The 17,735-nt window shown below is 30.5% G+C and overlaps 1 protein-coding gene across 2 annotated transcripts in view; it reads right to left on the reverse strand.

The window, feature by feature from the left end:
- Window positions 1–17,735, reverse strand: part of LOC114327191 (phosphate-regulating neutral endopeptidase PHEX-like) — a 103,623-nt gene that overhangs the window by 9,374 nt on the left and 76,514 nt on the right. For both annotated transcript variants that reach the window (XM_028275721.2, XM_028275720.2), the window contains 2 exons: window positions 4,490–4,554; window positions 4,183–4,433 (listed from right to left, as the gene is read on the reverse strand). In XM_028275721.2, the coding sequence (XP_028131522.1) occupies window positions 4,183–4,433; window positions 4,490–4,554 (316 nt within the window). The remainder of the gene's footprint in view (window positions 1–4,182; window positions 4,434–4,489; window positions 4,555–17,735) is intronic.

Below are 17,735 nucleotides of genomic sequence, written 5' to 3' on the forward strand. Positions count from 1 at the left end.
TCTGCAAAAAGGGGGCTCCTATTCAAGATTTTAAAGTAACCCACCACACTACCTCCGTGTGGGATTTTTTTTATTTATTTAATGGCATAGACATTAGTCATTCAGACAGTTGCAATAAAGAATATATATACAATCCTATCCCTAATACAAAATTAAACAGAAACAATAGAGTGATACAATAAATAATACAATACAATAATAATACAATAAAAACAATAATGGATCCCTGATAAAGTGATATAATATATATTTATGATAAAAAAAAGAATGTGCGTACTTTGTACGCACGTAAGAAGTTATACTTCTATTATATGATTTCAACGAAATCAATATACTTTAAACAGTTTCTCTACTACTTTCCAAAAATTTTTATCAAACAATACCAAAAATTAAAAAAATAAAAGAATAAAACACACACAAACACATTGAAAAATGCCACAAATAATTTCTGAACAATAAATGTTGCCAAAAATTTTAATTAAATACGTATTTTCTGAAAAATTATATAATAATATACTTACAATCATAAAATCTATAAAAAAAATAAAAAAAATAACAACTTGCTTGGGGCGTGAACCCACTTCAGGTCTATCGCGCCGTACGAGAGTCGAAGCGATTTCCCACTGCACCACATTCGCGTATACGTCATGTGGGAATTTACACAAACTAAACGTTTACACCATAAACTTTTTGATATTTTGTTTATTTATATGAATTTAATCAAATTATTAGTTTGATTTTTGTCGAATTAAAATACAACAAAATATAGAGTAAGAAAACGATATATTAGATGAAGATTTGTAGAAAGTTTGTTCGTAATCAGATTATGTAAATTAATGCATTGCCTACTAATAGTTAACATTATTTTTTTACATTTTCCAAATAGATAGGTATGAAGATAATTTTTTATTGGAATACAACTGAAACATTTAGAATTACGTACCTGCGGCTTTTCAAAATTATTTAAAAAGTCACTATAATTATAAATTTGATTTTATTTCTGTCCTCACAGCAATAAAAACTAATATAAACAATATTTTTGTTAACCGATAACCCCCATATTGAACAATTATTGACAGATCATTTCAACACCCAATCAGAGCCCGTATAACGACTAATACCATACTGTCGGTGTGCGCATGCGCGCAGATTAATACAATTTCACCCTCAATGAAATCGCGCCTAAAGAAGTATAACTTCAAAAAGGATGCAAATCTGAACTTAAATCATAAAAAATATCACGCCCGAGTACAAATCTTATAAGACCATGCGTGTATCTGACAAGAAATGTATAATGATATTGTGTATTTGTTGTGAGCCTGTAGCCAGCAGAGACTGGATATTGAATATTGCATGCATATCAAGCTTAATTAAATTTTTATAGGGAGAGTTTGAATGCTGTTGAAACTTAGTACATTCAAAAAAGATATGATCAAGATCACCCTGCTTTTCGCAATGTTTGCAATTATCGTCTTCAATCACATTTATTTTATATAAATGACTTAGATAGCAAGCATGCCAAAAACGTAGTCGATTTATAGTTGTTATATATTTACGTGGAGCTTTAAAACTCTTAAACCAGGTACTTTGTCTAATCACTGGTTGTAAAGTTGTGTATCTTGTGGGGTTTGTTAAGCAGTAAAGATTCCATTGATCTTTCCATATCGACAGTTGGTTTCTTTTAAAAATAGTAATAACATCTGATACACATAAAGAATATGACAATAAAGTGCCTGATGTTATACTGGATTTAGCTAAGTAGTCTACATACTCATTATCTTTGAGTCCAATATGTGCCTTAACCCAAATAAATTTTATATTGAAGCCAGAGTCTTCTAAATGCTTTAACATATCCTTTATTAAAAATGTGTAAGAATTACTAAATGTTTTGGGAAAAAAGTATTTTTGATATTCTGTAAAACTGATAGGCAGTCTGAAAGAATTAACGTTTTTTTAGTATAAGAGTTTTTAATATATTTCAACGCTTCGAGTATGGCCAATCATTCAGCAGAGGAAATTGAAAACTCATTGGGAAGTTTGTACTTGAATTCGAAACCTCCTGAGGGTAAAAAATAAGCACAGCCAGTCCCTTCTTTTGATTTAGATGCATCTGTGTATATAACTGTTGCATCACTGTAGCAGTTCAAAATAGATTTCAGGATATTGTTGCTGATTATGTTGTTTTCGTTGTATGTGGGTATTATTACATCAGTTTTATGGAAGAGAGCAAAGTAATCTAAGTTTTTGTCTACTGTGTTTAACTTCTTTGAAAAAATAGGATTGTTCTGTAATGCAATACATAAAGGCGGAGATGGTTTTTTAATCCAATACTTGTGAGTAAGATCTGATTCGTTAAGGTGACATATACAGGAAAATAATTCGAAATTTGTAAAGTGTGCTTAAGTACCCACTTTTCGCTTAGTAAATTTCTTCTAATCTCCAAAGGAGGCTCAGAAGCTTCAACAGGTATTGGTTGTATAGGAGTAGATCTCATAACACCTAAACAGATTTTGGCAGAATTTTGGAAAACGTCAATTTTTCTTAAAAGGGTTTTGGAAGCAGAACCGTAGAGAGTAGCACCATAATCTATAATGGATCGTATAGAAGCCCTATAAAACAGTAAAGATGTTTCAACATCGCAGCCCCACCACACTATAGTTGTCATTCTAAGGAAATTAATACCTTTGCTACATCTATCCAGCATATATTGTATGTGTTGTTTCCAAGTTAGTTTTTTGTCCAGAATGAGGCCCAGATATTTGACATTATTTTTAAATGTAAAAGATATATCACTAAGTAATATATCTTGGTTTATAGGAAGATTGTGACCTGTAAAGACAGATACTGCTGACTTGTTAATTGATAAATTTAAGCCGTTCTCTAAGAACCATGTAAAGAGGGAACTACAAACTGTACTTAGGTTTTGCATACCGTTTTCATATTTCTTGTTTTCCGCATAGACAGAAAAGTCGTCTGCATATTGTATGATTTTAAATGGGATGTTGTTTACTTGCATCTTATGTATGTCAGAGGTGTACAGATTGAATAAAATTGGTGATAATACTGAGCCTTGTGGTATACCGTGATAATTATGTCGAGGACCTATTAGTTTTTTATTATGATTTCTGATGTAAATTACCCTATCTGTATAGAAACTGATTATTGTGTTAACGAAAGCAATTGGCATATGAAAAAAACTTACCATTTTATGTTTTAAGGTTGATAAACAAACGGAGTCATATGCTCCTTCAATATCTAAGAATATTGCTGCTAAGTAGTTATTTTTAGTTAAGTTATTCTGTACATCTACAACAAGTGTTGTTAAAGTGTCTAGAGTTCCAAAATCTCTTTTGTAACCAAACTGGTTTACTGGAAGTAAATTCTCTTTTTGGAACCACCAATCTAATCTAAATTTTATAAGCCTTTCTAAAGTTTTAAATATACAAGACAGTAAGGATATTGGTCCTGGGGAAAAAGCTTCCCCCATTGGGGGGTCGCTTATAGCACTGTTTATCGCACTCAATCAATATCAGTTTTTAAATCACACCAAGTGTCCTTTTTTCTACTAATTAACTCGCTAACTAGTTAATTTTATTAAGATCAGATTTTAATGGGCACTCAGTTTGACGTTTTGCGTAACAATCCTCCGTGTGGGTTGTCTTGGTGCCATTCGAATGATTTTTCAAAAATATTGAATACGTGTTGCAGTTTTTCGATCTGATGTTCATTTCGCGAAAACTCACGGGGTTCGTATTTAAAATTTTAAATTTACCCCCACTTCTCTCATTAAGGCTCGTGCTTGGTATCCTTCCATAGCTTTTTGAAAAATATTGAACGTCTATTTTTAGTTTTTCGATCTGACGTTTATTTCGCGAAATATTCGCTTTTTTTTGTGAAACTTTGTAACTCGCCCATTTCCTTACGCCCCGCTCAAACCGGCAGATTTTTGAAATATACACTCTTTTGCATATACGTAACTTACCTCATCTTAATTAAACGATTTCGAGTTTTTCTAAGGATATATTTTTTTTCAGACCCCCTAACGAACTCTCCTGTTTTAAGAGCCAATATATGGTAGAGGTACATTTACACGGTACAAGGTTTCTCCCCATGTGATAATCTGACGCGCTCGAGTGACTGCTAGAATCCCTGTTTAAGCTCCCCTACCATTATTGTACTTACCTTAAATTTAAGATTGCTGTTATGGAACGTAAGGGGTGTTTTTGTGTAGTAGGTCTCAAACAACTCATTCATATTTTTGACTAAATCATCATAAAAATCGTCATTTGATTTTAAATTATCCGTCATAAACAATCGTCTAATAGGATCAAAATGTTTTGCTATTTCTTGTGCTAAAGAGAACCCTAATTTCGCTAAACGAACATGTTCTGGAAGGTCACTTGGAACATATTTAAAAACTGTTGGATGCAAAACTAAAAAATAATAACCATATATTTTTCTATTAAAGTTTCATTTGATGTCATATTACCTATTGAGTCGCTGGAATAAAATGACTCTGGTCTTTTGGAAAATGGACTTATAAAAAAGTTCAATCTGAAATAAATACAATAATTTGCTTAAGATATTACATAAATATATTCATAAAATGTGAATGATTTGTATTGTTTATTTTAGTGCGGCAGATTCGTGCAAATATTATAAGAATTGTGCATATAAGCATATAATTTGGACAACATATACTACAAATACAAAGGTTTAAAATTAGATATGAGGCCATCTCAGATTTTACCTTTTACAAAAATGATGGGCATTCAAAATGGCGACGATACGTGACTAATAACACGATAAATTTTAAACGAGAAGTCCGACTTCAACCAAATTTGGTATATCGGTTCTTTTTTTGATGTATTAGATAAAGCTCCTGAACCGGAAGAATCGGTTTACCAGAAGTTGTGTTTTTTCTGATTTTTTATGTAAAAATATGTTGTTGTTTTTTAAATCTTTCACCCTGTATGTATTAATTTTTCAAAAAGGTAATACCGTCGTTGAAAAGACCGTAAAAATATGTTCTACTAAATATTTTGAACTTTTTGGTTATTTTAATTACCATATGTTAAATGCATAACTTATCTTTTCATGTACCTATGTGCGGAAAATTCGTGCAAATATTATAAGAATTATTGTGAATTTAATGGTAGAAGCATATAATTTGGACCACACATACTACACATACATACATAAATTTAAATTTAGATAATATGAAGCTATCTCAGATTTTGTCTTTTACAAAAATTGCGGGCATTCAAAATGAATCTTCCGCCCATAGGTACATGTGTACATAGGTTATGCATTTATTAAATGGTAATTAACATAACTAAAAAGATTAAAACATTTCCTAAAAAATATTTTTACACCCTTTTCAATGGCGGTATTACCTTTTTGAAAAAATTATATATACATAGGGAGAAAGAATCGAAAAAGAAACAACATATCCTTAGATAAAAAAAAAACAGTAAAAACACAACTTCTGGTAAACCGATTTTTCCGGTTCAAGACCTTAATCTTATTCATCAAAAAAATAACCTATTTACCAAACTTGGTTGAAATCTGACGTCTCGTTCAAAAGTAATCATGCTATTAGTCACATATGTATAGTCGCCATTTTGAATGCCCGCCATTTTTGTAAAAGAAACAAAAACTGAGATGGCCCCATATCAAAATTTAAACCTTTATATGTGTAGTATATGTGGTCCAAATTATATGCTTCTACCATTAAATGCACAATAATTCTTATAGTATTTGCACTAATCTGCCACACATGGGTACATGTGAAGATATGTTATGCATTTATTAAATGGTAATTAACATAACTAAAAAGTGCAAAATATTTTCTAGAAAATATTTTTATCCTCTTTTCAATGGCGGTATTAACTTTTTGAAAAATTAATACGTACAGGGTGAAAAAATTGAAAAAAAAACAACATGTTTTTACATAAAAACCAGGAAAAACCCAACTTCTGGTAAACTGATTCTTCCGGTTCACGACTTTGATCTTATACATAAAAAAAGAACCTATATACCAAATTTGGTTGAAATCTGACGTCTCGTTCAAAGGTTATCGTGCTATTAGTCACATACGTATAGTCGCCATTTTGAATGCCCGCCATTTTTGTACAAGGCAAAATCTGAGATGGCCTCATATCTAAATTGGAACCTTTATATGTGTAGTATATGTGGTCCAAATTATATACTTCTATCATTAAATGCACAATTGTTTCACATATCGGCTACACTATTTACAACTAAGTCGCACCAACCTATCTGGTTATTAGCGCTAGGGATGGGAAAAACCTACCGGTTTAAACCTAAAACCGGTTTTTTTACTTCGCAATAACCGGTTTTACCGGTTATTTTTTTGTCCCGGTTATAACCGGTTTTTTCTTTTTAAAGAAAAAACCGGTTATTAGGTTTTTACGGTGATTAGGATTAGGTTAGGTATTATTTGGGATCCCAATAATAATTATTATTCTCAAGTAACTATTCCAAACAGAACCATAATTCAAATTTTATTTTATTTTATAAATACAGAAGCGAACTGAAAGTGCAATCTCACATCAGCCAGCAGAATCAGTTATTAAGTTTTATTTAATATTTCCTTGAAAAGGTATTTGTAATCATAATATTTACATAAGAAGTGTCTGTTTGAATTAGACGCAAGCCAAACATCATCTATTTTTCACACTAAACTCTTAACTCTTGACATTGAAAGTCGGTGAATGATTTTATCTGATTACCAAAAATAATGCTCTGCCTATGCATATCGTATTACTGATTACCAATACGAAACTCAAGAATTTCCCTACGTTTTCAAAACTATACACCCATACAGGAAGTATTAAATGAGTTAAAATGTACCTATTCTAGAAATATATACAAACGTGTTAAAAGTAATACATGATAAATTTTTTTTGATGGTAGCAAAAATAAAAGATATATTGCATTATCCAATTTATTTTTAAGTAAAATATTTATGTTGATATTTTTTTTTAAATCCCATTTCAAAGAGTCTGGGAAATTTTTTATAAGTTGAAATGGTTGGGGAATTTTTTGATTTTGGGAGGAGAGGAAAATTGTAATTGTAAATGTAACTTTGTAACCTATTGGATTAAAAAAACCGAAAATCGGTTTTTCCAAAAACCGGTTTTTTTTGGCCGGTTATAACCGCCAGGTTAAACCGCATGCAAAAAAAAACCGGTATAACCGAAAACCGGTTTTTTGTCAAAAACCGCCATCCCTAATTAGCGCCGCTCTGTATTACCAAGATTTTTTTTTTACATTTTTGATTTTTAAATGGATTGTGTTAAGTATAATTACAATTTTAAAAGAAATTTACATAAGGAAATAAAACCACACACATAAATTTGTTTTCATGACAAAGTGTTTTAAGTTTAATAGATGTCTTATAGAAAATGGGGTGTACTGATCAAGCATCTATGCTTATTAGTTTTTTTTGTAGCACGCCAAGTTTTCAGGGAATTTGTGTTTGAAATTTTTCATAGAGACTGACAAAAATACATACTTAAAAAATAGTGAAAGACAGTTTATGTTTCCTTTCGATTCAGAGGTGGTCCACCATCTCAGACAGATGTTTCTGTCTCTAGACGTCTTCAGTGGGACTAAATGAACACCTCTGAATCGAAACGAAACCAAACTGCATATTTAATAATTATAAAAATAACATTATAATCCACGTTTAGGACGCTGTAATAAAATAATAAATAATAATTTAAGGAAGTACAAAACTCAAAGAAGTACCACAAAATGTACTACGTATACTAATGTATACGTACAATGTATACAAAATGTATACATTTTGTGGTACTTCTTTGAGTTTTGTACTTCCTTACTTCGAGACCACATTTGAGAATGGATACTTCTCTTCATGTTGTTAAATAATAATTTATTATTTATTAATTAAATATAATTTATTAATAATTAAATATAATTTATTAATATAGTAGTTCCACGAACGTTTTCAAATTTAAATAATTTTTTATTACTTTTAATAAATTTTATATTTGGACTTTTCTTTTTTTTAAAAGACCTACATCCTACCAGACTGAAAACAAAGGGCACCTTCTCTGGTTACACCTCCTAGGCTTCTAAAATTTGCAAGCCACAACAGATGCTGAGACTAAGGAAGATGAGGGAATTTTACAATTTATAATTCACGTCCCATCTGCTCAGCGCAGGTAAAGTTCAGACGAGAATGGTTCGTTGGAACGTTACCGCGCTGAGCAGATGAAACGTGAATTATAAATTGTAAAATTCCCTCATCTTCCTTAGTCTCAGCATTCGTTATGGGTTGCAAATTTTGGAAGCCTCGAAGGTGTAACCAGAGAGGGTTCCCATTGTTTTCAGTCTGGTGCGATGTAGAGCAACATTCTTGGTGTTATTTTATGTGCTATTAGATTAAAAACTTAGTCTTTAGAAATATGCTTTATTGTCACTGAAAATTATACAATTTTATGGACAAAGCTTAACATAGAGTCACAAAAAAGTTATACATAACAATAGCAAATACAATTTTATGAAATTAGATAAATCGTCAATAAAAAAAATATAAACAAATTAAAAAAGTGAAGTAAAGAACAAAACCAATATATTGCAAAATTACTATAAATTTCAAAATTGAACATACAACATATAATAAAACACAAACAAAGGAACTAATAAGTTTAAGCTGCTGTATGTGACACCCAAATATAGATAAATACACTTTAGTTACTTGTACATTACTGTGATTTCTTAGTCATTTAGACCAATCAAGTTAGTAAAAAATAAGCCGTTTTTCGACATAATTGAAAAGACGAGGTTTGACAGTTGAAATGTGTAGTATGAGATATTACAAAAAGGCTACCATCTTGGGATTCATCAATTTTTTAGTGGAACATTTTTTAAATAAACAATCAAAACGTCAAACTTAGTCTTTTGCTCATAACTTAAAAACTTGTTTATTTAGAAATTTGACGTCCACAGGTAACTTTTTCAGAAAAAAAGGATACATCGAATGAGATACACCAAATTAAAATCGGTTAATAAACAAAAAAGTTATTGTAAAACGGACGACAAAATCACTGTTTTTGAATATTGGTAATAACAATTTTATTGTTTATTAAAATATGTTTAAATATACCTAAACTTGAGGGCATTATGGTGTTTGAATGGTGTGCAAAAAATGGTCCAGATCTGTTAAATAGTTTTTGCAAAATTTAATTTGTTTATAAAATTTTTTGAAAAACGAGCTAAGTTCTGAGGCTGGTCCAGTTAATATGGGTGAATGTATCTCAATAATCAGGGACTCATTTCCTTCGTTAAGATATATACTAATACCCTATGAAAAAGAAAAGTAAAAAAAATTACATGTAGGTGCACAGAATTATTTGTTAATAAATAGCAGTTTTTAAGCTTATAAACAATTACAATAATTTCGTAGAAATTAGATCAAGTTAAATGGCAATAAAAAATACTGAAAGCTGGTTAAAATACACAACTTCTAAAAAAAATTTTTAGGTCCTACGATCCTTGGGGTCTGAGAGAGCCCCTTTTTTTTGAAAAAATCATTGTTACGTTAATTAACAACACTAAGATCTGAAAGTAACCAATCTTTTATAAGAAAAGTCAAAGTTTTTAACAAAGTTTTTTGCAAGAAAAAATGTTAAAAATTGTTTAAACAGTATTGTTATAAAGAAAGAATATTGTGCGTTCCGACTAAAGTAAAAAAAAAATGATGGGCGCAGCCGAATGAGAATAAATTCGCGGACTAGCATTCGCTAGCGCTAGACCGTTGCAGCCCATTTTTAACATTGACAGTATACCGGATTTGAAGCTTAATATTATATTTATACAGGGTGTCCAGAAACTCTACCGACAAACGAAGATAGGAGATTCTTCAGATAATTTTAAGATAATTTAACCCAATTCACTTAGTCCGAAAATGCTTCCTAAGGGAGCTAGAGCTCTTTGAAGATGGCGTCTTATAATTAGTTTTTCTTAAATACCTCCAGAACACTTCTATTTAGAAAAACAAAAATTGGTGCGTGTATTTATCTACAAGATATAAATCTAATCCATCCATTGCAAATTTCTAGTACCTATCATAGGCGTCCGTTTTGGGTAGGGCAACGGTTATTTTATCGCATAACTTTTTTATCTTTAACTTTTATGCATTTCTGATACTGGATTATGAAACTTTAAAGTATTCTAGTACTAAAAGATACTCTTGTTTTAAATCGGTAGGACACACCGTTTTCTAGAAAAATCGATTTTAAAAATTTTTCGCTTTTTAAATAAAAAAAAAAATTTCAAAAAAACTGTTTAGAAAGACGAAAACTGGTACATTTATTTATATTCCAGAGATAAATCGATTTCATTAATTGCGAATTTCTATTACTGGTCATAGGCGTCCGATTTGGGTAGGTCAACAGTTATTTTATAGCATAACTTTTTTGTCTTGAATTTTTGAGCATTTTTGACACTAGATTATTAAATTATGAGGTATTCGAGTACTAAAAGTTACTCTTACTTTATGCTGGTAAAATGATTCGTTTTTTGTTGAAAAGTTTTTTTCAAATTCCAAAAACGGAAAACTTTCAAATCGATTTTTCTAGAAAACGGTGTGTCCTACTGACTTAAAACAAGAGGACCTTTTAGTACTAGAATACCTCACAATTTAATAATCCGGTGTCAAAAATGCATAAAAGTTAAGGAAAAAAAAGTTATGCGATAAAATACCCGTTGCTCTGCCCAAAGCGGACGCCTATGACCGGTACTAGAAATTTGCAATGGATGGAATCGATTCACCTCTGAAAAGTAAATATGCATACCAATTTTCGTTTTTCTAAATAGAAGCGTTCTGGAGGTATTTAAGAAAAACTAATTTCATGGCGCCATCTTCAAAGAGCTCTAGCTCCCTTAATAAGCATTTTCGGACTAGGTGAATTGGGTTAAATTGTCTTAAAATTATCTGAGGAATCTCCTGTCTTCGTTTGTCGGTAGAGTTTCTGGACACCCTGTATATTTTGGTAGAAACTTGAATTTTATGAATATTATTATGTTGCACATTTATTTAGTAAAATTATATTTTAAATAAATGAATTTAAAAAATTACAATAAAAAGGCCACAAAGTCAAAATATGCAACAGAAAAAAAGTTACGCGACCTTATAGACGAGTGGTACGTGGTACTCCCCCAAAAAAAAACGCCTATTTCTCGAGATATCAACCACGGTGTGGTGAATGGCTAATTTTGGTCTTACTTTATACTTTTTATGGTGCTGAAAACGAAAATGAGTTTTATTTTGAATTTTAGATGTGGAAACATTGTCAAAATCGCAATTTTACCCTAAAAATAAAAAAAGATGACATCACGTTTTTCTTAAAATTAAAAGTTACACCATTTTTTTCTATAAAACATTTTGTTCTCTGTACTCTAGATTTTAACTTAAAATCAATTAAACAGCTAAATTTCAAATTTTGTTACTCAACTTTTGCGATTAAACTTTGCAATTCAAGAATCTGCACCTTTTACTTCAAACAATTTATAACTTTCTTTATGGCAAGACAGAAATATTGAAGCAGGTCCCTTTGTCTTTAGAAAGGTGAGAAATATATACTATAAAAATATCAGAAAAAAATATTACAGTTGAACAGAGTTGTAGCAAATTAAACTCAAAAAAACGTGATTTTTTTTTTATTTTTAGGGTAAAGTTGCGATTTTGATAATGTTCCCCCACGTAAAATTCAAAACAACCCTAATTTTAGTTTTGAGCACCATCAAAAATATAAAGTATGACCAAAATTAGTATCAGTATCTCGAGAAATAAACTTTTTCTGGGGTGTGCCGCTCGTCTATAAAGTCACATAACATTTTTCCTATTGCATATTTTAAATTAAATTTTTTTGGAAAACTCCTTCATAAATTTTATTTTATTTCTGTGTTAATTAAAATTATAAACTAAAAAGTTTGTCACTCAACTTTTTTAAGTAAACATGAAACTACCGAAATCTGACGACAAAATGTTTAAAAATTAACAACTTCTCTTTTAACGTGTTAAGTCATTTTGGACAAATCTCATTGTTATCTAAATGCTTCAAAGATAACACAGTAAAATTTTCAAAAGGAAATATTTACAGCGACCAAAAATACAGTGAGTTAAAATTGAAAAATCGTCAAAATTGATTTTTCGCATTTTTCCATAAAATTTGATTTTTGAACATGTTCCACTAATTCTAGAAAAAAATTAACTCCATATTCGGATTCAGAGACCTCGAAAACATAAGGAATGACGAAAATTTGTCATTCACCTTAAAGTGGATTTTTGTGGTCGGGATAACGTAATTTTAATAGTTGCTGCCGCATGCCGGTCGCCAACCGCGCCTACTATTCAGTCAGTCGACTACGCCCGCTATTTTTTTACTTTAGTCGGAACGCAAAATACTCTGTGTTTATAACACTCCTATTTAAACAATTTTTAACATTTTTTCTTACTAAAAACTTTGTTAAAAACTTTGACTTTTCTTATAAAAGACTGGTTAATTTCAGCTCTTAGTGTTGTTAATTAACGTAACAGTGATTTTTTCAAAAAAAGGGGCTATCTCAGACCCCAAGGGTCGTAGGACCTAAAAATTGTTTTTGAAAGTTGTGTATTTTAACCAGCTTTCCGTATTTTTTATTGCCATTTAATTTGATCTAATTTCTTAGAAATTATTGTAATTGTTTATAACCTTAAAAACTGCTATTTATTAACAAATAATTTTGTGTACGTATATGTAATTTTTTTTACTTTTTTTTTCATAAGCTGTTAGCATACATCTTAACGAAGGAAATGAGCCCCGGATTATTGAGATACATTCAGCCATATTAACTGGACCAGCCTCAGAAATTAGCTCGTTTTTCAAAAAATTTTATAAACAAATTCAATTTTACGAAAACTATTTAACAGATCTGGACCATTTTTTGCACACCATTCAAACACCATAGTGCCCTCAATTTTGGGTATATTAAAACGTATTTTAACAAACAATAAAATTGTTATTAACTATATTCAAAAACAGTGATTTTGTCATCCGTTTTGCAATAACTTTTTTGGTTATTAACCGATTTTTATTTAGCGTATCTCATTCGATGTATCTTTTTTTTCTGAGAAAGTTACCTGTGGACGTCAAATTTCTAAATAAACAAGTTTTTAAGTTATGAGTAAAAAACTAAGTTTGACGTTTTGATTGTTTATTTAAAAAATGTTCCACTAAAAAATTGATGAATCCAAAGATGGTAGTCTTTTTGTAATATCTCATACTACACATTTCAACTGTCAAACCTCGTCTTTTCCGTTATGTCTAGTAAAAACCTAACTTGATTGGCCTAATTAAGAAACTCTTCTACTGAATAATAGCAGCAGTTTTGCTAGGAGTTGCCGCTATGGCATCCATGCCATTTCGTTCGTTGCAATTCGTAACTGCCAGCCGGAGTTTGTTCTGGTTGGGTCAGAGAGAGCAGCATATGTGCCTTCTGATGAGAGACTAATAGGTTTCGATACCGGTAGAGGTGCTTGCAGCACTCACTGATTGAACTAGAATATGATGCGGCTGTAGTTTCGTGTTGCAACGAAATTGAAAATCATTATTCATTTTTGATTTTCTTTCTTTCTTTGAGAGATATCGGGACCGCGTCCTAAAAGTTGATTATAATGTTATTTTTATAATTCTGGCTAAATACGCAGTTTGGTTTCGTACTGGAGGGTTAATATTCGAAAATATAAACATAATCAATAAAGTGATATTAATCTACTTAAACTGAGTTTTACGTATGGAAACTCTCAACGGAAGCCCTCGAAAATGGCTTGCACGATTTTTATATATTTTGGTGGGTAAGGATTTTTTAATGCGGACATATTATAGTGGTAATTACATTGTTGTCAGATCTTCAGTTTTTCTGGAAATCTAATGAACTTTCTTATCTCAAATGGAACCCCCTGTATATTTTTTGCATTTTAAAGTCCTTAAGAAATAATGATAATTTGCAATGATATATTTTCTATACCTAAATGCCATAATTTCGAAGTTATTGCTACATTTATTTAAAACAAAAATTTTTACACACATTATAAAAATCAATACTTTCATTACATTAGTGTTTACATTATTTTAGGTTATTTGTAGAATTAGAAAAAAAAAAGGTTTTTGTAATTTTTCTCCAAAAAGAATCGCTTTCCAGTTATAAACAATTTAAAGCTGAAAAAAAAACCAAGTATGGTGATTTCAAGGTTCAAAAACACAAGTAAAAAATATAATTTTTGAAATTGCGAAGTACCTAAATTCAAGCTCAGATATTCTTCTATCATCCTCCCATAAAAATTTTAGGTACGTTTTATTCTAAAACATTGTTTTTAACTGTTAATTAAGCGGATATGAGAGGACGGGCGATCGGGCTATATTAACAACTAAAAACAATGTTTTAAAATAAAACAACCCCTAATTACTTATCGGTAACTGATAAAATAAGATTTGAACTTCAGTTTAGATACTTGGTAGTTTAAAAAATATTATTTTTTATTTGTGTTTTTGAACCTTGAAATCGTCATTTTTCGTTTTTTTTCAGTTTTAAATTGTTTATAACTCGAAAAAAAAATAACTTTAGAGAAAAATTACAAAAAACCTTTTTGGTCCCAAATGATCCATAGGATCTATAATAATATCTACACGAGCCGAAAAAATTGATTTTTATAATTTGTTTAAATTATTTTTAAAGAAATATAGCGATAACTCCAAAATTATGGCATTTAGGTATAGGAAATATAACATGAAAAATAATCAGTATCTTTTAAGGACTTCAAAACGTAAAAAATATACAGGATATCTGTAACTCACTCTGTATAATAATCCTATAAAAATTTGAACAAGCGAGGAAAACAGTACTTATGAATATGAAAACATTTTTTTCAAGATCAGACCTTAGTCTGAAGCTCAGAATCCGAATGATTAGATGTTACGTTTTTTTGTCTTGTTTTATGGTTTTGAAAGTTGGATAATGGACTCTGAACAAAAAAAAAAAAGAATTGATACCTTTGAGATGTATATATGAAACAACAACAATACACCATGGTTCAGAACAGAAATAAAAAAATGTAAAGAGAAGCGAGAGATCTACACGAAGCATAAAACATCAAATACTCCAGAATCCAGAGACACCTATAGAAGACTACGAAATGAAACAAAGCAGTTGATAAGAAGAACAAAAAATGAACACTGGGAACAGTTTACAAAAACGATGAAAAGTGACTTCTACGGTACACAAAAACAAATATGAAAGTTTATAAGAAACCAACGAAAAAAAGTGGCAGAATTAAAGGAATACAATAACATACCAGCAAACGAATGGAAAAGATACTTGACGAAACTGTTTAAAGGAAAGGAAAATAATAATCAGCACAACAACGTACCTGAATTAAGACACAAAATAGAAATCAGTTTTCAGGAAGTAGAGATAGCCATAAATTCACTGAAAAATAGAAAGTCACAGGACCAGATGGAATAACCAACGAACTTCTAAACACGGAGAAGAAAGTATAACCCTAGAGATGACAAAACTTATACAAAATCTAATATTGCACTGCAAGATACCAGACGCATAAAGAAAAAGCATAATGATACCAATGTTCAACGAATGCAAACGAATTGAAAAGATACTTGACGAAACTGTTTAAAGGAAAGGAAAATAATAATCAACACAATAACGTACCTCAATTAAGACACAAAATAGAAATCAGTTTTCAGGAAGTAGAGATAACCATAAATTCACTCAAAAATAGAAAGTTACAGGACCAGATGGAATAACCAACGAGCTTCTAAAACACGGAGAAGAAAGTATAAGCCTAGAGATGACAAAACTTATACAAAAATCTAATATTGCACTGCAAGATACCAGACGCATGGAGAAACAGCATAATGATACCAATGTTCGAGAAAGCAGACAAAGAAGACCCCAACAATTATAGAGGTATAAATCTACTGATCACCACACTTAAGCTTACCACAAAAGTCCTAACCAACAAAATCAATAAACTAACAACTTTATCTGATGAAAAACAAGGATTCAGATCCGCAAGATCCTACGCAGACGCCGTATTTGTCCTAAGACATATCACAGAAAAGGCCATCGAATACAATAAACCAGCATATATTATTTATGTTTTATATAGCTGACAAAGGCTTTCCATCACATCCAAGTCGAAGACGTCTTACACCTACTATATAGAAGAAGCATGTATTATTATGAATTCATTTACCTAAAGTCCAAAAGGTACCTCATCATAACACCAACATCATTTATTTATTACATCACTATTAGTACATTGAAAGAAAACAACAATATTTTCTAGTTTTTGGCTTCATTATAACTTTCAGATATGAGACTCTTTCCATAAGTGGCCTAATTACGCAATTTGTGCAAACACAAGTTGTTTCTTACATACATTATCGATTAACCTTCATCCAAAAGATATATTTTCACGACGATGCATTTTTTCTCTTTTGAATATCCATCGATAAACTTTTAAATTTCTATCTCACACAACTCATCGTAACAATGTTCTTAATAACTATCCCAAAGAAGCAGTTTTTGAAAGAGGTTTAAATTAGTGGTTGTCAAAGGTGAATAATTATCTTTTGAAATTTTAAAATAAAACACCATACATACCTATCTGGTATACAGTAAGGTCTCGTTTTATGCGGTGGATACGTTCTTCATAAAACCGCATATAAAAAAATCGCATAAAAAAAGACTTTACTTGCATTGGAAAAGTAGGGATACGTACCGTGATTTTATAAAATCACATAAAATGGTGGACGTTTTTTCCACCAAAAACTGTGTCTTTGATGTTTTTTTTTTCATTGGGCCAAATAAAATCTTAAAGAAGAAATTAAAGACGCAGACTTACGATATTGAGATTGCAAAAACCTCTTCTAATGGAACATAAAACTTTACGACACTTAATTAAATGTTTCAATCCAGAAATCAAAATGTACTGTTTATTATAATACTGCAACTTGAAATCATCAACATTTAAATTTAATTTCAAAACAATTACAGGTTATGTAGGGCTGGATCCCGCGTATGAAAAAAAAGTTGATTAATAGCAGGCTGAAAATTTGTTAATAGGTTAAGGGTGTCTAGTCGGACAAATTTTGATATATGGGAACACTGAAACAGGGAAAGTTTTAACTGTGGAACAGGTTAAAAAGAATGTGTGTGTACTTTGTACGCACGTAAGAAGTTATACTTCTATTATATAATTTCTTAAAAATAAATATACTTTAAACAGTTTGTTTTAATTTTTTTTAAACACCTAACTAATTTTGTGCTTACCGCTTTCAAAAAAATAAAAAAAAGTATAGGATTGCACTGGATTCGAACTCAAAACCTCTCGATCTCTGGCCGAATGCTATACCAAATACGCTACGAGGACTGTGGCTGTATCGGTTCGGACGTACCTAATGACAATTCACGGTAACAAACAGACAAGGTGAAGTATAATAAATATACAATAAAATGTTTTAATAATACTCATCTTACTCCTGAGGAAAACAAATCCAAAGACACAAAAATTGTAATAAATATATTTACTAAAAACACTAATATATTCTTTTCACACCTTTTCTTGCACTGATTTATATTTATGGGTACATAACTAGAAACATTTAGCAACTAAACGCCAT

Source organism: Diabrotica virgifera, chromosome 4 (assembly GCF_917563875.1).
Source record: "Diabrotica virgifera virgifera chromosome 4, PGI_DIABVI_V3a".
Classification (NCBI taxonomy): Eukaryota; Metazoa; Arthropoda; class Insecta; order Coleoptera; family Chrysomelidae; genus Diabrotica; species Diabrotica virgifera.